A 27,091-nucleotide genomic window follows, 5' to 3' on the forward strand; every position below is an offset into this window, starting at 1 on the left:
TGGGTTCTCAAAACAGTTACTTGATAATTTTGAATAATGTCTGGTGTACTCAGAGTGCTTTTTTCATTTATCTTTTTCTTCTTTCAGAAGGTTTTAAAATTTTTAAACATTTAAATGATATATTTATTCGAGTTGTACCTTTTCTACCACAATGGATTAAATAAACTTGCCAAAAGTATGGTTTTGTCACTTTCTGGGCCACTTAATTTGGTGTTCATCCTTTCACATGTCTCTGTTATTACACAGGGCCAAGTGACCACTGCAGCAGGTAGCTCTCGTGTTACTAGTTACACAGATAAGGAAAGCTGTATATAAGCATTCCTCCTACTCAATCTGTTGACTTAAAGCAACGGGGCTCCCTAGCACCTAAATCTTTGCTTTTTTTTTCATATGTGTGTGTGTGTGTGTATGTATGTATAAATACACACATATACATGTGTAGGTATGTATACACACATATACATATGTATATATACACACACACCAAATAGTAGACACTCCTTTCATTTATCTCTTCTTTTTTAGTGGGACTGTGCAATGCTGGAACAATAATCTAGAATGTCCTGAATAGTGAATTCCATTGTAACACCAGATCCAGGGTAACAGCGAGCTATCAAACCTTCAAAGTGCTTGTACTGGCGTATAAACTCATCTTGCATAGAGTGCCATACCACCTATTATAGAAATGAAAATAAAAGTCATTAAATTATGAATGGAAATATATAATCAAGTATGTAGAAATAATATCAAGATATATTCTTAGATTTTAGCAGAGGGTAATGGTTAAGGACATGCATCTTTGCTCCTTCTACTTACAAGACATGTGACCTGGAGTATGTTACATTACTGCTCTGGGCCTCAAGTTCCTCATCTGTACACCAGGGTAGTAACAATAATACCTTCCTCATGAGTTTCTTGTGAGGACTACATGAGTGCATGTATGTACGGTGCTTACCAGTGTCTGACATGGTAAGCACTCATTACATTATTATATCTACTACAATATCCAATAGAGATGTGTATATGCACAATTATACATGGAGCTAAGACTAGTAATTAAATAAAATGCAACAGTTAATGCTTACATTTCATTCCAGATGGAATTTTAAACATTTATCTAAAAGGGATGATACAAAACATTGCTTGATGCCATGAAGGATACCAAGATGAGATAGACGGATTATATATATGATTCAGCAGTGGAAACTACTATGTAGATAACTATCATAAAGGCAGAACCTGATATATACATTGACATATTAGCTAATATGAACAGGAGATATTTATCGAGGCTTACTCTGTATCAGCACAGTACAAAGTGCTTTATATGTGTATCAGCCTATTTAAGTCTCATGACTACCCGGTGAGAGTGGGTGCTATGACCATCATTACTATCCAGCAGATGAGGGAATATGTTTTTCCAGGAATTTTCTTTGTAAACCCTTAATCTCATAAATCCTAAATTCCTGTCACCTTAAGTCTACTTATCCAACAGTATTACAAATTTTTGCTTTACATCTTTTAGCTCATGGTATTTCTTCTCCCTGCCACTCCTCTCACTTTATCCATATCTAAAGGACTTTCAGAGGCCAACACAAATGCAACAGCCCTCAAAAAGGCTTTAATGATATTGAAGTCAGAATTATTCTCACTTATCTCTGGGCCTTCCAGTGTGGTTTATAGAGAAAAATGGCCCCATTTGGGGTTTAAATCTGGCTCTACCACCCATCAGCTGTGAGATCTTGGTCATGTTACTCCACCTTTCTAAGCTTTAATTTTCTCATCTATAAACCGCAATAACAGTAGTGTTCGCTATATGAGAGAGGGATTATTTCCACTTTTCAAATAAGAAAATTGTGGCTCAGAGATGTTAAGTGACTAGCCCAAAGTCATGCAGCTTAATCTGGAGCCACATTATGAACCTGTTTCTGCCTCTGGCTCCCATGCTCAGAATCACTCCACTGTACTATATACTCTACTCCATTTAGTTATTCCCCTTAAATCTAAAAAAAAAAACAAACAAAAGCCTAAAAAAACCCCCTCCCTAACCCCAAACAAAAGAAAAGCTCATGCCTCAAAACTATAAAGTAGAAATATAAAGTAAACAGGAATAGCCATATAAACACATAATAAATATTATTCCTTTCTTCCTCATAACTCATTGATCTGGTCTGCACTTTACGACACTTCACGGAAATCTCCTCCGGCACTAGAATTAGAAAATCTGTAGCCTTTCCAGAGGACTTGTTTGGAGAAAAGCAATATATTTTAAGATGTGCAATCTAGAATGGTTAACAGAAGGAAGCATACCTGAAGTAAGTTTTCCTCTTCACATAAATGTTTATCAACCTTCTTGTAGAGGTTATCTAGACCTTTTTTCACTTCCTTTCCAGGATACTCTTTAATGACTTTACGAAGCTCTTGTTTGTTAAATGCAAGTTGATAGCTTACTTCCTCCTCTCTGATACCCTGTGCTACTCGAGCTTCAACGCCTTCAAAGAAATGCTTCAAGGAAATGAAAAAAGAAGATGTGGAATACATATGTAACGGAATATTAGGCAGCCATCAAAGAACAAAATCTTGCCATTTGCAACAATGTGGATGAAGCCAGAGTATTACGTGAAGCTAAAGAAGCCAGAGAGACAAACACCATATGACTTCACTCATGTGGAATTTAAGAAAAAACCCAAATGAACAGAGGGGGTAAAAAGAGATGCAAACCATAAGAGACTCTTTTTTCCCTACGATTTTATTTATTTGACAGAGAGCAAGCGAGTGAGTGAGTGAGAGAGCGTGTACACACAAGCAGGGGTAGTGGCAGCAGAGGGACAGCGAGAAACAGGCTCACCGCCAAGCAGGGAACTCGATGTGCAGCTGGATCCCAGGGTGCCGGGATAGTGACCTGAGCCGAAGGCAGATTTTTTTTTTTTCCAAAGGCACAGGCTTAACCCACTGAGCCATCTAGGTGTCCCACCATAAGAGACTCTTAACTGTGAGAATACACTGAGGGTTGCTGGGCGGGAGGTGGGTGAGGGGATGGGCTAAAAGGGTGATGGGTATTAAGGAAGGGCACTTGCTGTGATGAACACTGGGTGTTGTATGTAAGTAATGCATCATTATACCTGAAACTAATACTACACTGTATGTTAACTGGAACTTAAATAAAAACGTGAAACTACAAAAAAAAGGCAGAAGAAATAAAAACAAAAATGTGAAATAAAAGAAAAAATGGCTAAGCACTGCTTTTATTTTCACTTAAATTAAAAAGTCCTACTTAGAAAACAGTTTATTTTGTTAACTGTATAAAACTCAGAAAATATATATTTTTTTTAATTTTTTTTTTAATATTTTATTTATTTGACAGAGAGAAATCACAACTAGGCAGAGAGGCAGGCAGAGAGAGAGGAGGAAGCAGGCTCCCCGCGGAGCCCGATGTGGGGCTCGATCCCAGGACCCTGGGATCATGACCTGAGCCGAAGGCAGGGGCTTTAACCCACTGAGCCACCCAGGTGCCCCAAACTCAGAAAATATATAAAAGTATGAAGGAAAAAATAAGAATTATTTCACTACTCAAAGATAACCAGTGTTAACATTTTAGATTTCCTTCTAGTCTTTTTGTTTTGTTTTTTTTTTAAAGATTCTATATTTCTATTTTATTATTTAAAAGATTTTATTTATTTGACAAAGAGAGATAGACAGTGAGAGAGGGAATATAAACAGGGGGAGCAGGAGAGGGAGAAGTAGGCTTCCTGCTGAGCAGGGAGCCTGATGCGGGGCTCGATCCCAGGATCCTGGGATCATGACATGAGCTGAAGGCAGACACATAATGACTGCGCCACCCAGGTGCCCCAAGATTCTATTTTTGATTCTATTTTTTTTTTTTTAAGATTTTATTTATTTGTCAGAGAGAGAGCGAGAGTGAGCACAGGCAGAGAGAGTGGCAGGCAGAGACAGAGAGAGAAGCAGGCTCCCTGCCGAGCACGGAGCCCGATGTGGGACTCGATCCCAGGACGCTGGGATCATGACCTGAGCCGAAGGCAGCCGCTTAACCAACTGAGCCACCCAGGCGTCCCTGATTCTATTTTTTTAAGTAGTCTCTACACCCAGTGTGGGACTTAACTCATAACCCTGAGATCAAGACTTATATGCTCTACCAACTTAGACAGCCAGGCGCCCCTATTTCTAATGAGTATGTAGGTGAGATAATAATATTGTATGTTATATTTTCCCAGTAATATTTATTTTTTAAATTTAATTTTAATTTGAAATTTATTTTTTTAATTTTTAAAAATATTTTTAATATTTATTTTTTCTGAAGTATAAATTGTAATGGCTACATAATATTCCATCTAATGACTGAACTACAATTTATACATTCCCTCCAGTACTGGATATTTAACATTTTTCACTTTTTTTTTTTTAAAAGTTGGCAGAATCTACTCATATTAAAAGAAATTTATTTTAAACACAATTGTCATAAGTATCTTTCATACGTAACTATTTACCCACATTACTGATTACTTTTCGGCACAAATTTCTATGACTATAATTCCTCAGTTGAGAAGTATAATTTTAAGTATTCTGAAGATTCTTAATGTACATAAATTGCTTGCCAGGCAAGTTCAAACAATTTATATTTCTGTCAATAGTACAGAAGAGACTGCTATTTACCATATTATCACAATAAAGAAATCATTGCATTTTGATGAGTGAAAAAGACTTGTTTCTTTATTTCACAATTCTTTGGCTATAAATGAAGTTAACCTGCTTTCATATGTTTCATATAATATTCAGAACCCTTGCCCATTTATATGTTGGGATTTTAGTGGTTGTCTTACTGATTTAAAAAAGGTATCTTATATTTTATAATTACTGACTACTGGATTGTTACAAATATTCATTTCAGGTTGTCTCTGAAATATATTTTTTATTTTATTTTTTAATTTTTTTATATTTGTTTTTAAATATGCAATTTTATTGATTGGCAAGTCTTTTATTTGATCACTATACAATATACTCTAACACTGAAAAGGCAAATCCCCCTCTCATTACTTTTCTCTAAAATTTTCTTGGCAATTACTATTTGTTTATTCTTCATTAAATTATTATTATTATGTTTTGCTAATAATTGTTTTGACAAGTCTATTCCTGGTGCTTTTGGATTATTTCTATATAAACTTTTAATTGGTTATTATGACACACAGGAAATAAGCTGTTTTTTATATTTTTATTTTGAATCCTGTTATTTATCATAGATCAGTAATTTCAATGTATTATATACCCGTAATTATAATCTTGACTCTCTTTTTCTTTAAAGAGAGAGAGAGTGTGTGTGCATGTGAGCAGGATGGGGAGGGGCAGAGGGAGAGGGAAAGAGAATCTTAAGTAGGTTCCACTCTCAGTACAGAACACCATGCAGGCGCTTGAGCTCATGACCCTGAGATCATGACCTGAGTTGAAATCAAGAGTCAGATGAGCCACCAGGTGCCCTGTTAACTCTCTTTCAATATCTTTTATTTATGTTTTAGGTCTTATTGCATTGGCTAGAGCTTCCACACAATGTTAAATATTAAAGGATCTAGCAATGTTTCTGCTTTAAATTTGGTTTCACAGGGAATGTCTCTGATGTTGCAGTTAAGTATCACACAGGATTTAGGTCTGAGACAGACCTTTTACCCTAGAGGGAGGGGTAGAGCGAGAGAACCATCAAGCAGACTCCCAGTGAGAATGGAGTCTGATGTGGTACTTGACCTCACAACCCCTGATATTGTGACCTGAGCCAAAACCAAGTCAGAGGCTCAGCGGACTGAGCTACCCAGGTGCCCCCAAACCATCCTTTCTTAATTTTAATCAAATATGTTCTGGGGAATAACTCAGTTCAGGAAAGGGAGGGAAAGAAAGAAGCAAAGAAAAAATTTTTTTTTGGTTTTTCCTTTCATCTTGATAAAGTTTTTGAAATCTTCACTGAACTAAGGTTAAAGACCAGCCATTTGTGAGGTATGAAATAGGAGTCTGGAATAATGGAAAAGCCTAACCTAGGGTTCATTCCCCAGCTTTGCTACTTGCCAGGTGTTGTTCAAGCAAGTGTATTTACTTTCAGTTTCTTCATTTGTAAAATGTGTTGATACCACCTTACCCCATGTCACTGTTTATAACAATTAAAAGAAATAATATAGACCATCTAGCAGTATCTTAGTACACCGGAACCTTTGATAACTGGGTCCCTCCTTCTTTATCCTTCCCATCAATGCATGAGCAAATTTAGGATGAATGTCTCGTGTTTTTCATATGTAAACATATGTACAGAGGTTCAAAATCAGGAAAATAATACTGAATGAAAATATACTTACATTTAGTTTTTCAAGAGGTTGTCCTAAAGAGTAAATGACATAAGACTGAAGGTGGTCTGTGTATTTTTGCTTGGCTTCTTTTTTTTCAGCTTCTAGACATGAGATTTTCAAACGAGAAAGTGTTGCAAAAATATGGTGAAAATTTTCCATCATAACTACATCTCTGGGGGTCTTCTGGCTTTCATTTGCTACTTTCTCCACTAAAATAAAAGAAGAAAAAATATAATAACATCCTGACATGAGGATTACCATATTTAGCTATAAAATACTTACATGATTTTTTTTCATTTTTAAGTTTAAGAAGTAAGTACATTTCTGGACTTAAGATATTCTGAAGGGTCTCCCTATCCACCTAGCCCTAATATAAAAATCACACTAAAATAGTTATAAACAGGGGCGCCTGGGTGGCTCAGTGGGTTAAATAAGCCTCTGCCTTCACCACAGGTCATGGTCTTGGGGTCCTGGAATCAAGCCCCGCATCGGGCTCTCTGCTCAGCAGAGAGCCTGCGTCCCCCTCTCTCTCTCTGCCTACTTGTGATCTCTCTCTGTCAAATAAATAAATAAAATCTTTAAATAAAATAAAATAGTTATAAACATATAAATGGAAATGTAGTATATAATAAAGGCACCTTTTCAAATCAGTGGGGGAAATGATGAATTATTCAGAATGTAGTAGGACAACCAGCTGGTCCTTTCGAATACACTAATAAATCTGGATTCCTATTTCCCATTTTCAGCCAAACAAATTCTAAATTGCTCAAGTACTTAAAAATGTAAAAAGCAAATAAATATAATCACAAGTACTAAGGAAAATAAATCTAATTTAAAAAAATAATTTTGGGGCTCCTGAGTGGCTCAGTTAGTTAAGCGTCTGCCTTCAGCTCAGGTCATGATTCCAGAGTCCTGGGATGGAGCCCAGCATCAGGCTCCCTGTCAGCAGGGAGGCTGCTTCTCTCTCTGCCTCCAGCTCCCCCTGCCTGTGCTCTCTCTGTGCCAAATAAATAAAATCTTATAAAAAATAATTTTGTGATTGCATGATTTTTTTATAGATAATCCAAAACTTAGAAATCATAAAAGGAGAGATGGATAAATCTGAGAGGAAATTTCCAAAGCTCTTGCATGGCAAAAGAAAAGATACTATGAACAAAATCAATTTTAGTCTATTAAGTTGACAAAGAATAAAAAAACTGATAATACTTACTAATATTCAGCATTAATGAGATGTGATGAAAACTTTCATCAACAGCCTGGCACATTAAACTCACCTTTCTGTGAGGCAGTCTGGCAAAGGCCTTGAGATATATGCAAACCTTCTGACCTGGTAATTCCATTTCCAGTAATTTACCCCAAGGAAATTACTGGGCAAGAATACAAAAATATATGCAAAAAATTGGAAACAAACTAAATGCCTATTAATGAAGATTTGATAAATAATGATACAAGGAATATTACACATTCATTAAAAATGATTATAGTCATAATATAAATTGACAAGGAGAGGTATTCGAATTATAGAGTAGCAGGTTCCAAAACAGAGTGTAAGGTATGATAAAAACTTTTATATTGAAGAATACACATACACATATATACAATAGGCACATACACATGAAGGAGAAATATTGAGAAGTTTAGAAGAATAAAAATTAAATGTTATCTCTGCCTGATGAAATTACAAATTATTTTTATTCTTTTCTTGATTTTTAAAATCTTTTTTTTTTCATTTTGGGGGGTATATAATGAGCATATATTACTTTAAGTCAGACAAAGCAAAGCTACTTTGAACTTAATATATATTTTTTAAAGTAGGCTCCATACCCAGCATGAAGCCCAACCTGGGGTTTGAACTCATGACCCTGAGATGAAGATCTGAGCTGAGCTGAGATCAAGAGTTGAATGTTTAACCAACTGAGCCACCCAGGTGCCCCAAAGCTACTTTTAATTTTAAAAGAAATACCCCTCAGAATGAATGAATGAATGAATGAATGATCAACCATATGAATATTCAATCATGTAATTTATCCATCTTTCCCCTAGGCCTGCTTCCACTAAAAATGTTGCATGTGGCTGGAAAGATGATTCCACTTCCTGTCAACTGTTTTAGCTTTTAAAGTTCCTGAATGTATGCAGTCAGCTCATTTATTTCAAACTAAATGGCCCACCATACTGTTTCTGTAGCCTAACTGTAGGATCCGCCACAGGAAGACCGTAGTTCAGCATTAATCGACCTTACATGACAGATAAAAAACCCAAGGCCTAAAGAAATAAATTGATTTGTTTAATGCTACACAGACATCACTGCCTATCATCTCCCAAAGAGTCTCGCTAAAATGCAAATGTAAAATCTCGGTTTTTTTTGTTTTTTGTGATTAAAAAAGGAATTCCAATTTTGCATAGTGATAATCCCATATGAACCCTAAAATAGAAGCGGTTCCTGATGAATATGAATGGGTTTAATGTACTGCTTCTGATTTTTTCAGATTCAAGAAATACCTACTTTCAAAAAACTTAATTCAGACTATAGAATATGGAAATAATGAACATATCTATCACCCAACTTGAGTGACCATAAATAGTGAACCAACCAACCAAAAAATTCTTCAGTACATCACAAAGGCTTACCATTAACAAATACTCCTCGGATAAGTTTAGTGTATGCTTTATCTAGATCTCCACGACGCTCAGCATTTTTAAAGATCGATTCTGCAAGTCCAGCAAATTCTTCAAATTCAGCAACAAATGGAAGAATTCCTACTTTACTCTTCTTTGAAATTTTTACTTCTTCCATTTGCCTTATTTGGTTACTCTATAGTTAGGCAGAAAGCAAGAGAGAGAAATAGACAAGGAACTTAGAAACATATAATTGTAAGTAAACGTATATATCAGAGGAAGGGCATAATTTAGTACCTAGAACATTTTGGATGCTTACTATTTACAGATTAATACAACAGGGGTAACCAAGAAACACTATTTTTATAGATTAAAAAGAACATATACATATCTTTTTATTGTTGTTGTTAAAGAAGGAGAGAAAGAAAGTGGGGTAGGGGCAGAGGGAGAGAGAGAGAGAGTAGCAGGCTCCTCGGCCAGCCCAGAGCAAGACCTGGGGCTCAATCTCACAACCCTGAGGTCATGACCTGAGACAAAATCAAGAGTCGGAAGCTTTAACAAACTGAGCCAGGCAGGTGCTCCAAATGGACATATATTTTAAGAAAATGAAGTTGACAAAGAAAGCCAAATTATTTAAAACAAGATACAATTAAACTTTGTGAAGCTCAAGTTTTTGTTTAAAGTGAAAACAAGCAATAAATGAATCTATCATTCATGAAAGGTAAATAAAAGGCGATTGCTCATTTTGGAGTACAGCAGATACCAGAGCCCACACCGGATTTCTCTGAGTTATTTCTAGTTGGTGGTCATGTGGCCAAGTTTGAGAATCATAGTCATTTCCAATTCTCATCAGCCTAAAATCTGAGTTTGGAGAGACCAGTTCTTTAATTTCTGGATATGAGAACAGAGAGGGAGAGCAGACATTTCCACAATGAATTTATACCATATAAGTGTGCTTTGTAACTATCAGTTACTTATCCTACTTATTCTCTATTTCAGCAAAGCGCTCGTGTACGATGGCAACAAAGTACAAAAGGGATGTTTCACATAGACAAAACCTAGACATTCGGTTTCAAAAAAAAATCACTGGATTCAGTTATGGTTCTGCGTACTTCTCAGAGGATCTATATAAGAATTACTCTGTCAAATACTGTTAAGACATTTTTACTTCTACCTAAATATCATAAATGATTTTTTCGGTGTAATTTGAAAATCATATGATTTTCTAACATGCGGGTTAGAAAAGTAATTCTTTGGGGGCACCTGGGTTGCTCAGTGGGTTAAAGCCTCTGCCTTCAGCTCAGGTCATGATCCCAGGGTCCTGGGATCGAGCCCTGCATTGGGCTCTCTGCTTAGCAGGGAGCCTGCTTCTGCCTCTCTCTGCCTGCCTCTCTGCCTACTTGTGATCTCTGTCTGTCAAATAAATAAATAAAAATCTTAAGAAGAAAAAGAAAAAGAAAAGTAATTCTTTGTAGGCTAGAGGCATTAGTATTAGAAAGTTCTGGGGGGTACTGTCAACCACTTGATGCTATCTTTCCCACTACAGCACACCTATTTTATTGTACTTCGCTCTCCTGTACTTCACAGATACTGATTGTTTATTTACTTATTTATTTATTTTGAGCACAAATTGAAGGTCTGTGGCAACCCTGTATTGGCAAGTCTGTCAGTACCATTTTTCCAACAGCATTTGCTCATTTCATGCCTCCGTTTCACACTGTGGTAACCATTCGGCAATATTTCAAACTTTTTCATTAATGCTATACTTGTTATGGTGCTTTGTGATCAGTGATCTTTTGTTTGGGGTGCTACAAACTGGGCCATTTAAGCTGGCAAACTTAATCAATAAATGTGTGAATTCTGACTGCTCCTTCAACTAGCCATTCTCCCTTCTCTCTCTCCTTAGGTCCAGACACAGTTTTATTTTGAGACACAATATTGACATGAGGCCAATTAAGTGTTCAAGTCAAAGGAAGGGTCTCATGTTTCTCGCTTTAGATCAATAGCTAAGAATGATTAGGCTTAGGGAGGAAGCCATGTCACAAGCTGACAGGCTGAAAGCTAGGCCTCTTGCACCAAAGTCAAGTTGTAAATGCACAGGAAAGTTCTTGAAGGAAATTCAAAGTGCTCTCCAGTGAACACGCAAATGGTAAGAAAGCAAAACAACCTTCCTGCTGATGTGGAGAAAGTTTTAGTGGTCATGATAGAAGATCAAACCAGCCACAACATTCCCTTAAACCAAAGCCTAATCCAGAGCAAGGCCCTGATCTCATTCTGTGAAGGCTGAAAGAGGTGAAGATGTTGCGGAAGGCAAGCTGGCGGCTAGCAGATGCTGGTTCACGAGGTCTGGGGAAAGAAGCCATCTCCAGAACACAAAGTGCAGGGTGAAGCAGCACGTGCTGATGGAGAAGCTGCAGCAAGTTCCCCAGAAGACCCAGCTGAGAGAATTCATAAAGGTGGTCACACTAAACAGCAGATTTTCATGGAGACAAAACAGCTTTCCGTTGGCAGAAGATGCCACCTGGGACTTTCACAGCCAGAGAGATTATCAATGCCTGCTTCAAAGCAGCAGGGGACAGAATGACTTGTTATGGGCTAATGCAGCTGGTGACTTTAAGTTGAAGCCAATGCTCATTTGTCACCTAGGGCCCTTAAGAATTATGCTCAATTTACTGTTTGTGCTCTATAAATAGAACAAAACCTGGATGACAGCTCATCTTTTTACAACACGATTTACTGACTATTTTAAGCTCACTGTTGAGACCTACTATTCAGAAAAAAATACTCCTTTCAAAATACGACAGCTTACTGACAGTGCACCTGGTCACCCAAGAGCTCTGATGGAGATGGACAATGAGATTGATGCTGTTTACGTGTTTGCTAACACAACATTCATTCTGTAGCCCGCAGATTCAGGAGTCATTTCAACTTCTAAGTCTCATTATTTAAGAAAAGTATTTTATAAGGCTAAGCTGCCATAAATAGTGATTCCTCTGGTGTATCTGGGAAAAAGAAAGTGAAAACCTTCTGGAAAAGATTAACCATTCTAGATGCCACTAAGAACATTTGCACTTCATGGGAAGATGGCAAAAGTATAATGTGAACAGGATTCTAACCCTTGGAGGACTTTGAGGGGTTCACGACTTCAGGGAAGGAAGTAAATGTGGTAGAAATGGGGAAAGAACTAGAATTACGAGTGAGGCCTGAATATATGACTGAATTGCTACAATCTCATGATAAAACTTTAACAGATGAGGAGTTGCTTCTTAGGGGTGAGTCAAGAAGGTGGTTTCTTGAAATAGAACCTACTCCCGGTGAAGATGCTGTGGAGAATGTTGAAATGGCAACAGATTTAGAGTATTACATAAACTTAGTTGACAAAGCAATATGGTTTGAGAGGACAGTCTCCAATTTTGAAAGAAGTTCTGCTGTGGGTAAAATGTTACTGCACAGCTTTGCGTGCTACAGAGAAACAGAAAAGAAGAGTGGATTCGTGGGACAAACTTCCCTGTTGTCTTATTTTAAGAAACTGCCACAGCCACCCTAACCTTCAGCAACCACCACCCTGGTCAGTCAGCGGCCAAAAACACGGAGTCAAGACTTTCCATCAGCAAAAACATTAGAACTTGCCGAAAGCTCAGATGACGGTTAGCATTTCTTAGCAATAAGGTATTTTAATTTTTTTTTAAAGATTTTATTTATTTATTTAACATAGAGAGATCATAAGTAGGCAGAGAGGCAGGCAGAAGAGAGAGGGCGAAGCAGGCTCCCTGCAGAGCAGGGAGCCCGATGCGGGATTTGATCCCAGGACCCTGGGACCATGACCTGAGCCGAAGACAGAAGCTTAACCCTCTGAGCCACGCAGGAGCCCCAATAAGGTATTTTAAAATTAAGTTATGGACATTGTTTTTTAGGCAAAATGCTATTGAACCCTAACATATTATATAGTATGATAGTATGACAAATATATAGTATGATAAACACAACTTTTATGTACTTTTATGTACATATAAACATAACTTTTAAATGTACTGGGAAACCACAAAATTCATCTGAATTCACTTTATTTCAATAACTTGCTTCATTATGATTCTCGCTTTACTGCGGGAGCTTGGGCCAATGGAGCCCAAGATTCTCTGAGGTATCCCCTGTGTTCCATTTCATCGGTGTCGATAATTGTGAAAAGTAAAAAATGGATGCAGCAGAGAGCGTAGTGAACCAGACGGTCTGGGTATGCACACTAATTCCATCCCTTTTTACTGTTGACCTGGGCAAAGTAACATAACCCTTCAGAGAGTCTACTTTATCTAGGAGGAAGGACAATGTGAATATTAGATGACATCAAGTGTGCAAATGCTCAGACCAGTGCCTGGTACCCAGGAAGCACAAATTTATGGAGGCTGGTCTACAGTAGTTATTAAGCTGCATGAAGATTTTTGTTCAGTGTGGCATTTAAAGGCACAGGATAGAATTATAGCCTGAATATACTTAAACATCAACAGGAAATATTCTAAATGACAGTTGTCTTTTCTGGCATTATAACTGGTAGAATAGAAACAACACATTTGTTTAAGAAAAGAGCCATCGGAGGCACCTGGGTAGCTCAATCAGTTAAGCAACAGATTCTTGGTTTCAGCTCAGGTCATGATTTCAGGGTTGTGAGACTGCCTTGCGCAGGCCTCTGCACTGGCCAAGGAGCCTGCTTAAGATTCTCTCCCTCTCCCTCTGCCCCTTCCCCCCCAGCATGCAACACGTGCACGCTTTCTCGCTCTCAAAACAAAGCCATGGTGAACTAAATCTTACACAAATAAAATTTCTTTCAAGCTCAACTCATATGTTATTTGCAGCTGACCGCTCAACACAGAGGTTATTCAGGGTTAAAACTAGAATTTGGGTGCGAGGCACACATCACTGAATTACTTATCTGTCCTCTCCGCCCACGGCAATGTAACCAAATCATAACATTCTCAAAGGTTTAAGAGGGCAAGTCCACATCACTATAGTGTGAAGAATCCTGAAAAGCAAATTGAGTGCAGATAAGAATGTATGGGACGGCAGAGCTTACCTTGGTACTACTTGGTACGTCACTTACTTTCTAACTTTAGTTTTAGCTCAGGCTGGGCTAGCTTTCTTCGTCCTGTTCTTTGAAGAACAGCTCTGAGCTTAGTCGCCAGATGAAAGGGCCAAACCCGATGCTATCTGTTCCACTTTCTGCAGCCATCTGACATTCATGCTTTTGGCTCCAGACAAACAGGCCCATTTATTACCTTTTCAAGGTACGCCTTAGGGTCTAATCTTGTCCCAAATACCAAAATACAACACTTACTGAGTACATACTACCCATCAGACACTGTGAGAAGACACGAGTTAAAATAAGAGAGAGATGTCCCTTTAGTGAGAAAAGACAGATCCTTTAGAAATACGTGTACTTTTATGAGAAAATATTGAGTTCATACCTTTGTCTAAGTTCCCTTACTTTGTTTTTCCACTATTCTGTCTTGCGAATAACATGAACATTGTTTAGTGAACGATTATGAGTTATCACCACCGGCGGCAACAGCAGCACCATCACGAGCGATCAGCTAGTACGGTGTCACTTCCGTGTAAGGCAGTGTGCTAATAAGCACGTCATCTGAAGCCACATCTATGTTTACCTGACGCTCCATCCTATGCTTTTAACAATTACGTTCGGTTGGACCGACAGGTGTTACACAGAGCTATATTTTACTAATAGAAGCAACAAAGCCTTCATAGTCTGGAAATGGAGCGTCCTCATGATTCAGTGTCCCTGCTGTGTCACACGGGACTCATTGTCTCAGCCGCTGACAGCTCTTCCCTTGCCCTTCGCTCCCAGCTTGCAGTCAAACCTCTAGGTTTAGCATCACTGCTGGAGAAGGTGGGAGAGGCAAGAGGTCTTAAGTGGTCAAATTCTGTAATATTTCAAATGTCAAGTGAAGTCATGCGGTAAGAAAAGAGGATTAACAAGCCTATTGAGGCGACACTTAAGTTTCTATAACGAACACAGATTGCCTTTATATTCTAAAAACTCAATAAATATTGTTTTTTGTTTTTTTTTTTTAAAGACTTTATCTATTTATTTGACACAGAGAGATCACAAGTAGGCAGAGAGTCAGGCAGAGAGAGAGAGGGGAAAGCAGGCTCTCCGCTGAGCAGAGAGCCCAATGTGGGGATCGATCCCAGGACCCTGAGATCATGACCCGAGCCGAAGGCAGCGGCTTAATCCACTGAGCCACCCAGGCGCCCCAATAAATATTGTTTTTTAAAAGTACAAAAATGATGTGGATTTTAACTGCCCTTAATATTTTATCTCTTGTGTAATGGATATTTAAGAGCTAGATATGACTTAGAAGTTACACAGTAGAAATATTCAAATGATAGACATCCACTTTTACATACTAACTACATTAATAAAATGAAGCTTTTATTTTAGAACCTGACCCAGCCCAATTCAAACCTACAAGCTTACCAAAACCTAGACAAAATAAAATTGTTAATTATTTTTCTTTCCTATAGAACATAATGATTGCTGGAAGTTATTATAGGAACAATGTATTCTCTATTTTTTTAATGCGTTTTTTTAAAGGTTTATTTATTTATCTGGGGGGGGAGGGCAAAGGAGGAGGGAGAGGGACAAACAGGCTTGCACTGAGCACAGAGCCCGAAGCGGAGCTCCATCTCAGGTCCCTGGGATCATTACCTAAGCAAAAACCAAGGGCTGGATGCTTTACTGACTTTGTTATTCAGGTGCCCCAAAGAACAATATATTCTTAAAATAAAACAATATGATTATTAATTAAAGCTATCAAACTAGCAAGCTAATAAACCTAATTAAATAATTTAAAGAATCAATTAAAATGATCCAATTATTAATTTTCTTATCAGAGCATATTTTAAGAAGAATAACAACAATAAATCCAAATGAGAGTTTCAGTTGTTTTATGTGACCTACGGTCACCAGTCAGTTAAATGAGATTTCAGTTACTTAGTGGATCTCTCAAGCAGCTGCTGCCTCTATGCCACTTACTCCAGAACTTGCCAAGACTCGCACACAGTGGAGAAGGGCAGCTAGCTGGCATAGTAGCATCCAACTGACTCAGTGCCTGTAAATTGCAGCCAACACTCTGCTTCAGGGCTTTGAGGGATGTGAACAGTAGACACTCAATGGAAAACTGAAAAATCCCTCTCTCTTTTTCTTTAATTATTGTGTTGTGTTAGTCACCATACAGTATATCACTAGTGTTTGAAGTCCTGTTCCATGATTCATTGTTTGCATAAAACACCCAGTTCTCTCTTGATTTAAATACATTTACCTGTTTTTTGCAATGATTAGAACTCTTATTTAAAAAAACAAACAAACAAACTTACAATGCATTTGTCAAAGTTCCTTTTGACAGTCACCAAAACATTTCCCAACGTAGTACTCAGAAAAGAAGCAGGGTCCACATTCTGTGCGGTCCACACGTGGTGGCTCATTTTGACAAGCATGTAGAGGGAGTTAAAGCTATCAATTTTGTCTCCTAATGCGATCAGGTTGTTCAGTTCTGGCTCAATGCAGCGAAATATTTTAATCATCATCTGACGGATCATATCTTTCCTGTTCAGGAAACAAACAAAATACAGGAACTGATTATAGGTGGCATATTTTTTTTTTTTTTTAAGATTTTATTTATTTATTTGACAGAGATCACAAGTAGTCAGAGAGGCAGGCAGAGAGAAAGGAAGGGAGGCAGGCTCCCTGCTGAGCAAATGCTGGGCTTGATCCCAGGACTCTGGGATCATGACCTGAGCCGAAGGCAGAGGCTTTAATCCACTGAGCCACCCAGGCGCCCCTAGGTGGCATATCTTGATCTTTAGCTTTAATCCACTGCATATATACAAAATGACTAAAATTTCACATTTCAATGAAAAACGTCCAGATAGGATGAACTAATTATTCTATAGCAGTTTCCAACATAAAAATATTTTTTGAAGTTGAGTTTTATTACTCAAAATATAACTTCATGTCATTTGTAAACCTGGATCCTGAAATGTGCTTTGTAATTTCTGAGAAATACCCTACAATTCAAATGCTACTTCTCACCAGCAAACATTAAACTCATTGCACTTTTTTGTGATTACGAGCCAAAAAGAGCTGAAGGGTCAGACAACAGGAGCAATTTTAACTGAGTAAGACGTTTGAGAAGACACTGGGCACACATGTCAGTGCTCTGAGTGCTGTCACATCACCAGAAGCATCTGCACCGACCAGCACTCCTTGAGGTTCAATTTTAAGTGTCCCCCTCCCCAGATAAACAAGAGCTATTAAAGAACACATACTCAGATGAGACAGGCGGTGGCACGCCAGCATTATGTTGCCGGGATAATGTTCCTCCATCTAGGTCCTCTGCTTCAGTCTGCAAAAATTATTCAGGTACTTTACATAATAAAAGACCAACAATTTGACTAGTTTATATAGCAAAAGCCTGCTCAGTCCTAAAATTCCTAGGAGAGAATACATTATGAAAAATAATGATTTTTAAAGGTAGGACTATTGATAAAACTATATAACTTAGTATGTTGTTTAAGAATGGTTAGGAAATGTTTTGTTCTTAGATTGTATCTGAGAATTACTGTGGGCTGAGAAGATGTGCCTGTGTGTATGCATATGAGGGGAAAGCAGGGACAGAGAAGGTACCCGAGGCTCAGATGGGGGAGGGAAGCTCAAAACACCAGAAATAACTTTTTCATTTTTTTAAAAAAGATTTTATTTATTTATTTGACAGACAGAGATCACAAGGAGGCAGAGAGGCAGGCAGAGAGAGCGAGAGGAGGAAGCAGGCTCCCTGCTAAGCGGAGAGCCCGATGTGGGGCTCGATCCCAGTACCCTGGGATCATGACCTGAGCCGAAGGCAGAGATTTTAACTCACTGAGCCACCCAGGCGCCCCCAGAAACAACTTTTAAGAAAGAATTTTAAAAATTAGAGAATTTCATCAATCGTTTAAATAAAACTTTGGAATTTAAAAAATGTTATTAAAAATTCTTTAGAGGGGACGCCTGGGTGGCTCAGTTCGTTGGACGACTGCCTTCGGCTCAGGTGAGGATCCTGGAGTCCCAGGATCGAGTCCCGCATCGGGCTCCCAGCTCCATGGGGAGTCTGCTTCTCCCTCTGACCTTCTCCTCCTTCATGCTCTCTCTCACTGTCTCTCTCTCAAATAAATAAATAAAATCTTTAAAAAAAAAATTCTTCAGAGGCTAACAAATAAACAAATTTACTATCACCATCACCTATAACAACAAATTCATTTTACGACTGCTTTTTATACATTGGTTCTGTACTTTAAGATGACCTTACTTTTTTTTCAAGTAAGCTTTATGCCCAACATGGGGCTCAAACTCATGGCCCCGAGATCAAGAGACACATGCTCTATCAACTGAGCCAGTGAGCCACCCAAGATGACCTTAATTTAAAAATCATTTTATTTGTATTGTGCTTTTAAGTTTTTCAAAATACCGCAGCAGTTTCTCATTTTATTTTCTTACATTTATGCCACCTGAGAGGCATGCTGAACAGTTATTACTATATTCATTGTACAGATAAGGAAAACTGGGGGTTAAATAATTGGTTTAAGGTCTCATAGCTAGTTAGTAACAAAGGCATAGGACAGGTTCAGATTTGGGGCTTGTTTCTTTCTTCTTTTTTTTTTTTTGTTAGACCATGGTATGTATATATACCATATATCTTTTTCTTTTGAAAATTGTATTTTTTCTTGGTGACTACTAAAATGTTAAAATTTCCTTTTGAAGAATATTTTTTACAAAGTAAATTCAGACATTTCCCTCTTACTAATTTAGAGGCTATTTAGGTCTAAGACAATTTGGAGTATTAGATGCTTGAACTCCAACTATCACTGTTTTCATTATCTTGTGGTATGACAAAAATTACTGAAAAAATCCTTGCATTGTAAATTTTTTCTTTTTCTGTTCTGATGTTGAAATTGTGACAATAAATTAATTAGGCTAATTATACTACTGATTAGAAATATTAGCCAACAAATAAATGTGAGCCATACCATAGTTCCAGGCATACTTTGATGTTGCTGCAGTTTGAAAAATTTACTTATGAAGTCCTGTTCTGCCAGACACAAGGGCTCTAGTTCACTTAGTACCTGTTCAAAGATCTGAAGAAAACAAAAATGAACTGCACCAAACGCATAAAAACATCTTCTACATTTAATTCACTTTTCTAGAGAGACCACAGATGCTTTATGTATAATCTCAATAGAATCCCAAAAGAAACTATTCCAAGATTGATAAGATGATGCAGAAGTATTAAGGCTTAACAGGGCCAGACACACCTAAAATAAAACTCAAAATAATTATTCACTTGGAATCTGGAAAGAGGAACACAGAGACAAACTTTTTAAACTCAATGCATTGCAGAGAACAGTTTAGCTTCATAAAAGCTGTTATTTCCACTTTACTTTGTAGTTGGCTCAAGGAACTTAAAGATACAAGCTCTTAATGATTTATAATAAATTTTAATAAAGTTGTTATGTCAATGAATTGATAATACACATTTCAGTTGCCATTTGAATAATTTTTTTTTTCAGATTCAGAATTCGAAAGATATGGTTAGAGAGCCAACATAGCCCAAATCCCTGAACACACTTAAAGCAATAACAAACTGCTATTAGAAAACAAAAGTTCGTGTTTAAGACATACTTGTTACATTATTTTACCTTATCAAATTTGGTCCTGTCGGCAACATCGAGATCAGAGGCAGACATGTTTCCCATATCCAACAAAGAAGATGACTGAGATCTGCGATTCCCTGAACTCTGAACGCTGAGTTTATTTAGACTAGAAGTAGATCCAGTTAATTTCCCAGAACTTCCATGAAGACCTAAGAAATAATAAAACTTTGAAAGTTGTGACCTTCATGAATAAAAGACCCATAGTGTGAATGAGGGCTCTCGCCTACTGTCTTCATATTCAGTGCTCATATCAGTTATCACACAAGCTGACCACATGGGCTGTGCGGTAGCGTATCTTGCTCTCTCATTAACATTTGTGTTCTATTCCTGAGCATACTGTAAGGAGTAGCGAAAACTACACAGATCTACAGAACAGGACCAAAAGCGGTCTTAAAGACTGCATGATCTATACTCTGCCCAGTACCACCAAAGTTGTCTAGTATTTCTAGGCTAAAGTAGATGAAGATTTCCTTCCTGAGTTACTCAAAAGATATAAATATGGATGAAGGCCAATGACTCCTTGGTGTACTAGCTAAGATGTCTTTTTTATTTTTATTTTTTAATGACTTTTTTTCTTTCTGAAGAAAACGGCCATATCCCAATATTACACGCCTCCACATTAAATGAAAATACCAGGTTGAACCATACAAAACTGCCGATACGCGATCATTCTTGCCCTACAAAAAGTAGATTACATACGATACAACTTAACACATTCCTGAATCCAGAAACTGCTTTTACAGTAAGTGAACTGATTACCTACAGCTCTTTAAAAACTAAACAAAATGAAGAGGAAAAAACCACCTGAAAACTTGTTATACTTAAAATACAACTAATATATAATATATACATCATGAACTGCATAATATGAGACATCTTGAGGAAAAATGAGAACAATGTGGCTGGACAATATTCTACATCCATCAAGGAATTAAAGGATTCCATTTTTACAAGAAAATGTAATATTTTAATTCAGAATTAAATATAAACAATGAATAATTTTTTTAATCTTCTAAAATATTTCTCAGTTAACCTATATGATTTGCTGATGGTCAGAAGGGACAGATGAAGATATAATAAGGACAATTAAAGATACACCTTAAATTACTGTGTTCTCCTGAATATAACCAAAATAAATTGTTCGCAATTGCAAAAAAAAAAAAGATACACCTTGGTTTCATTATGCAAAAATCTGACCATATTTGTAAGAATTTTTATAGTTTCTAAACAAAGCCTGAAAACAGAAGTTTAATGGTTAGGCCTTTTCATAATTTCTGATTACCCACCATATTATTTTGAATTACATTTCTTGAATGTAGCCATACCACTACCATCATGCTGGTTTTCTTCCACCGAACCTGGCAACTCAGAGCAATCAATATTTTTGATGTAACTTTTTCAAGACAAAAAACTAATTTCTAGACATTAAACAAACATGCATTGAGAATACCTACTAATACACTAAGCATACTCACTCTCTGTTTCCTGTTTGACAGCACTTTCTTTTCGAGGCAGTGTAGCTGTGATGGATTAGGTTGCAAGCATCAAAGACAAAGACAAGTTAATAAACTGCAATTTGCACAAACCATGCACAAGAGGAAGTTAAAGCTCTAGTTTAAAAGACACATGCAAAGAACCATGAGCATCAAGTAACAAGAGGTGCAACGTATGTTTAGTTGGTCAGCTACTGTTTGACAAATTCTGAGAGAAAAAACTTTACTGATCTAATGTTTGTTTTTACTCAAAAGGCAAAAATATCTGTATTTGTTGGCCCCTCCTCCAACACTTTTAAGTGATTTTTTTTTTTAAAGTTTATGGAGCTAGTGCGCTTAAAATTTAAAAGACTACACTTGTAAGTTTTGGTTTCTGGGAAAAAACAGTTCAAGTAAAAGTGTTTTTTAAATTTTTTAAAAGTCATTTTATTTTATTTTATTTTAATCATAAGTGTACTCTTTAATCCCCAGCCCCTATTTCACCCATCCCCCCACCCACCTGCCCTCTGGGGACCATCAGTTTGTCCTCTATAGTTAAGTGTCTGTTTCTTGATGTCTCTCATTTTTCCTTTGCTTGTTTGTTTTGTTTCCTAAATTCCACATACTAGTGAGATCATATGGTCAAGTAAAAATTTAATAAAGTGGAAATTTATTAGAATGAAGTTGTAGATTTAGACATTAAGAGCATCAACATTCTCGCTCTCTGAAAAGTCCTGAAAGGAGTTTCCACTGTACTGAATAATGTTATTACCACATCTGATAAAAAATTACATGGGTGGGGTGTTAAAATCATTTCAAAATATCAAGCTGAACTACTTAGTAGCTGGCTTTATGAACACCTAGAATGGAAATTAGATATCAAAACACTAATTATCAGAAGATGGGTGGATGGAAGGCTTAAAGCCAAAGGAACAGGTTTAATATGGGCATCTGAGTTCTTTGGGGATCATTTGGCATTTCTTTTATTCTAAAACTTCTTTCTATATAATATTTATTAGAGCAATTGTAGAGATCATCTTGTGAAACATTCTCAACTCAAATTAGAAGTTAATGTGAAAGGCAAAGAAGGAACTTATGGAATGAAAGAGAAAATTAAAGAATGTAACTATAACCTAGAAATAATTTAAATTTAAATACAGAGAACAATGTATCAAACTGTCACCATCCCTACCAAACTTCGAGGCAAAAACCCAAGTAAAAGCTACTGACTTGTCATACCAGGGATATGTATATCTTTGCAGCCCTAGCTATGTGAAGCTCAAGAAGTATCAAACACCAAGGTGAGAGATTTAAGTGGTAAGCAGGGATCATGCTGGATCAACTGGTGGGCCAATCCGAACAGTACCTTCTAGTGGCCTTAAGGTGTCACTATACTAAGTTCACCAGTTTCAGAGCAAAGCCTCAACTTCATACACTTTTTTTTTTTTTGGTACCCAATAAGGAATACAGAGTTACTAACAGTGCCAATTAATAATGATTTGGGGCTCATCAAAGCCTATATTATTTATCAGCAACAAGCAATATTCAGGCAACTTTTTTTTTTTTTTTTTTTTAAGTAGGCTCCACACAGGGCATGGAGCCCAATGTGGGGCTTGAACTCATGAACCTGAGATCAAGACCTGAGTTGAGATGGAGAGTTGGATGCCTAACCTACTGAGTCACCTAGGCGCCCCTTCAGGTAACCTTTTAAGTATCTTTAAATAATCCCCATTAGACTGTAAACTTCATGAGGTAGGGTCTTTGCTTACTGTTGCATTCTCAGTACTTAGCAGTGCTTATTATATAATAATCAGTATTTATTAAATGAATTTTCTAGCCAGCACTGAATTTAGTCTTGTATTCAAGACTCCTTTTGGAATCAACAAGATTCTTAGTTTACTGGAACAACATAGATTGAAAAACAATTCTGACATACCACTATTAAAATTTTGGAATATTAAATACAAGGGAGGCAGTAATTACATAAATGCATATGTTAAGGGCCTAAAATAATATGCATGTGTGTGTGTTGTGTTATCTTAGCTATAGAAAGAAAAAATTGGTGATTTAAAAAATAATTTCTAAATTTCTTTGCTTGCCATTTCATTAAGTATATTTGTAGAACACAAGGGGAAAAACTCCACCAAAGTATTATTCTTGGGGAGAAAATTCCATGTCTCTGAGTTTATCAAGGTAAACCTATTAATTAAAAAAGGCAATCACCTACTAAAGACCTTATTACAAAGAAAAGATGTCTGCTGGTATTTCAACATTATTCTGAATTACCTGAGCTAAAGTGATGTTAAAGTTGAGTCAAAGTGGTTCAAAAAGAGAGTATTATCCTGAATCTCTATAACAATATTGACTATATACATTTCTGACATTCTATTCTTATTAGTACCTATGACCCAGAATTTTCAGAGCAAGTAAAAAACAAAACAAAATTAGGGGTGCCTGGGTGGCTCAGTGGGTTAAAGCCTCTGCCTTCGGCTCAGGTCATGATCCCAAGGTCCTGGGATCGAGCCCTGCATCAGGCTCTCAGTTCGCTGGGGAGCCTGCTTCCCTTCCTCTCTTTCTGCCTGCCTCTCTGCCTACTTGTGATCTCTTTGTCAAATAAATAAATTAAATCTTTAAAAAAATTAGATTTTATTTGTAATTACTTCATTTTGATTCATGGACAAGTTATCTTTCCAAAATTTCAGGTTTCTATTTTAATTACATTACTATTAAAAGTTGATTTAAACACAATGTGAATGAAAAGATATTTAAAAAAAATTTCACTCTACCTTATTTAGAATTTAAATCATCTGTTTTAACTTGTCTTCTGAATTCTGTTTATTATTTAGTTTTTCTTTTCTTGTAGTTGATGCTATCAAAATAACTGAAACTATGATTTTCTGGTGCCATCAACCATCACAAATTACTCTCCTGCTATTATTTTATACATAGGAAGAAATGTGATTTTAATGCTATTTTAAAACTATAAAAGTGCCTTCTCTAAAATTCTAATTTAAAACTATTTTAAACAAGATAATTTAAGAACTTCCCAGGAGAGAAAAAGAAAAAAAATTAATTCTCAGGTTAACGCAATGATACCATTAAGATAGTGTTGTACTTGTTTTAAATTACATTTTTGTTATGTCATTTATCTCAATGTGAATCTTAGGCTTGATAAACTATTATGATACTGGGATTAACGGCCTCCTAAGGAGATAATTTTAGAAAGATTTCCTTTTTACCTCCAGTTTTCATATCCTGTTCGAAGAGTTCTCTCAAGATAAAATGGTTCACTAACAAGTGGTGACAAATATACTAAATGAAAACATTAAACATGTAACTGAATTAATATGCTGCTTACTTAAAAAAAAAAAAGCGTAACATACCCACAATGAAACATTAACAAGGATATAAACACACTGCTGTTTCAGAACAATTAACCTTTAGGATGAGTTAGCATTTCTGTTTCCAAAAGCCTATGGTCCCAAGATACTTATCAGTATCTTTACCTAAGGGGAACATTTGTGTACACAGATTCAAAACATTTCAACACTCTGGACTAGCATAATCAATATATTAGTGTTGAATTAAAACAACAACAATAACAACAACAACAGTGAATTACTAAATAATTACCCACTAAAGACAGTCTTCTCTGTCCTAAAGGAAAAGAATGGAAAGATGTGCTATCAATTTCAATCCTGTTTCCTGATTACCAGAAGTTGCTTAGGGCATAGGCTCCTTTCAACAAGCAAATGCTAAACTCATTGGTCTAAAGGGAAACTAGGCAGACACACTGAGGAGTACACATTGTAGCCATTTAAGGCCGGGTTTTGACTTGAGTAGGCACAGAACTCCATCCAAAAGGAACTCCAGAGATGGGTACACATGCAAGAGCAGAATGTGGCCTCGGCAAATCACCTTCCTCGCAACTTGAGACTTTCACTGGTTATCTTTTCAAATCATGTTTCTGTCTGCTTCACATACTTCGAAGCAACAAAAAATAACATGCTTGGAAAATATCCCTTTGGAAAAATAAGGTATAATCCCAGGAGAAATTTGGAGGACATTTTTATAGCCCCTTGACTGGGGAGGAAACACAAACTTTCTTTTGATTCAAAATAGCCAGTGAGAAGTAAGAAGCCAGGAATTACTTTTCATTTCCCTGTAAAGAGCAATGACTTAAGAGATCGATGACTTGCCACCAACTGCTACAGAAGGCCTTTTAGGAAGTTGGAAACTCAACTCTCAACTTGTCTCTGAGCCTAATACTTTCTCCACCAGATTGCACTTCATTCTCTGGTCAACTGCTTTTCTTATGAATAGATGCCTTCATTTATGGCATAAATACACAACTGCTGTCAGATTCATTTACTAGAGAATTTTGGTAAAGCTGTATTTACAGATATAAACATTTGTTCTGTGAAATAACTATGAATCAAACCAACACATCAGACTTACTTTTTCATCAATTCTACCGTATCTTCTTCCACCTTGCTCTAAAATGTCTTAGACTTATTTGTCATAAATAAAACCACTTTTAAAAGAAGAATAGAATACAATAGAAAACAATGAACTGAGGTGTCTAAGCTTACCAAACTTCTTGCTTTCTTTAGTTGTGCCAGTCATCTTGATTTTTGCAACTTCAAAGAAATCTTTAATTTCTCTCTCATATAGTCGTGATAAGTAATCCATGTAATTCTTAAAATAAAAGTAACAGGTACTTCTTGTTAATTAAACAAATATAACAATTCAGTCCCCCCAAATCCTTCGTGCTTGCTTTAAGTTTTCTGGTCTAAAATCCCGAGGTAGTTCATAGGATAAAAAAATTGGCTGTTTTCTGTCTTAAAAAAAAAAAAAAGGCATCCAAACAGCAATTTATAAAAATATAAAATTGAATATAATCACACTTGTATTTTCATTTTTATGTATTTTCTTTCATAGATTTCAAATAGAGCTGCAATCCTACTGTATAGCATAATTGGGTCTGAGCAATCATGTTTTTCCAGCCTCACACTTTAATGACTGTACAGTGTTATGCTTTGTTGATATACCACAATTCAGCAAATCAATCCCCTAGCAGAGGCCACTTAAGTGGTTTCAATGTTTTGCTATGATAGACAATGTTACAATAACCTTTTCATCTTTAATGAATTGTTTTCTTGGAATCATTTCCTAAGGATGGAAATAGGGAATTTAAGAAAATGGGAATCTTTGTAACTTCCTCCATATTGCCATGCTGCTATTAAAAACAATCACACCAACAGTGTCAATGGCAACAGAGGGGCACATTCAGTTTCAGTGCCCCCTGCCAACTTAGGGTAGTAAGGCATATCAAAATAGGCTACTTTCAATAATCTTTCAAGGGGCGCCTGGGTGGCTCAGTGGGTTGAGCCTCTGCCTTCCGCTCGGGTCATGGTCTCAGGGTTGTGGGATGGAGCCCCGCATTGGGCTCTCTGCTCAGCAGGGAGCCTGATTCCCCCTCCCTCTCTGCCTGCCTCTCTGCCTACTTGTGATCTCCCTCTCTGTCAAATAAATAAAATCTTTTAAAAAATCAAAAAATTTAAAAAAATGTATTTAAAAAATAATCTTTCAATAAGCTTAGGGTATTTAGGTATCCCAAAATAAGTTATTTTCAATAAGAATTTAATTATAACTAGTATATCTTACAGTTTTCACAATTATTTTTCAGAAACAAATTGGATTTATTCTAGCTCAAGTGGAAACATCTCATCTATAATTTAGCATACAGACTCATTTCTTCATCATATCTGCTTTTTATCACATAAAAATATTTTATGCTCTCAGGAAGGAGTCTTCACTAGTGGGAAACCATACATTTTACCAAGTCCTAAGTTAAATGCCATACACAGTCTGACTAAATGTAAATAAATCCACTGTACTTTGCTA

At 36.7% G+C, this 27,091-nt stretch overlaps 1 protein-coding gene across 4 annotated transcripts in view; it reads right to left on the reverse strand.

The window, feature by feature from the left end:
* Window positions 1-399: 399 nt before the first annotated feature.
* Window positions 400-27,091, reverse strand: part of EXOC1 (exocyst complex component 1) — a 61,858-nt gene continuing 35,166 nt past the window's right edge. For 2 of the 4 annotated variants that reach the window (XM_045996740.1, XM_045996730.1), the window contains 10 exons: window positions 25,777-25,882; window positions 21,188-21,232; window positions 19,698-19,861; window positions 19,029-19,136; window positions 17,295-17,371; window positions 16,344-16,572; window positions 8,970-9,153; window positions 6,351-6,550; window positions 2,311-2,505; window positions 400-674 (listed from right to left, as the gene is read on the reverse strand). In XM_045996740.1, the coding sequence (XP_045852696.1) occupies window positions 522-674; window positions 2,311-2,505; window positions 6,351-6,550; window positions 8,970-9,153; window positions 16,344-16,572; window positions 17,295-17,371; window positions 19,029-19,136; window positions 19,698-19,861; window positions 21,188-21,232; window positions 25,777-25,882 (1,461 nt within the window). In that variant the 3' untranslated portion in view covers window positions 400-521. The remainder of the gene's footprint in view (window positions 675-2,310; window positions 2,506-6,350; window positions 6,551-8,969; window positions 9,154-16,343; window positions 16,573-17,294; window positions 17,372-19,028; window positions 19,137-19,697; window positions 19,862-21,187; window positions 21,233-25,776; window positions 25,883-27,091) is intronic. The other 2 variants (XM_045996757.1, XM_045996750.1) reach the window with 1 other exon arrangement.

The sequence above is a fragment of the Meles meles genome, chromosome 2 (assembly GCF_922984935.1).
Source record: "Meles meles chromosome 2, mMelMel3.1 paternal haplotype, whole genome shotgun sequence".
In the NCBI taxonomy this organism is placed as follows: domain Eukaryota; kingdom Metazoa; phylum Chordata; class Mammalia; order Carnivora; family Mustelidae; genus Meles; species Meles meles.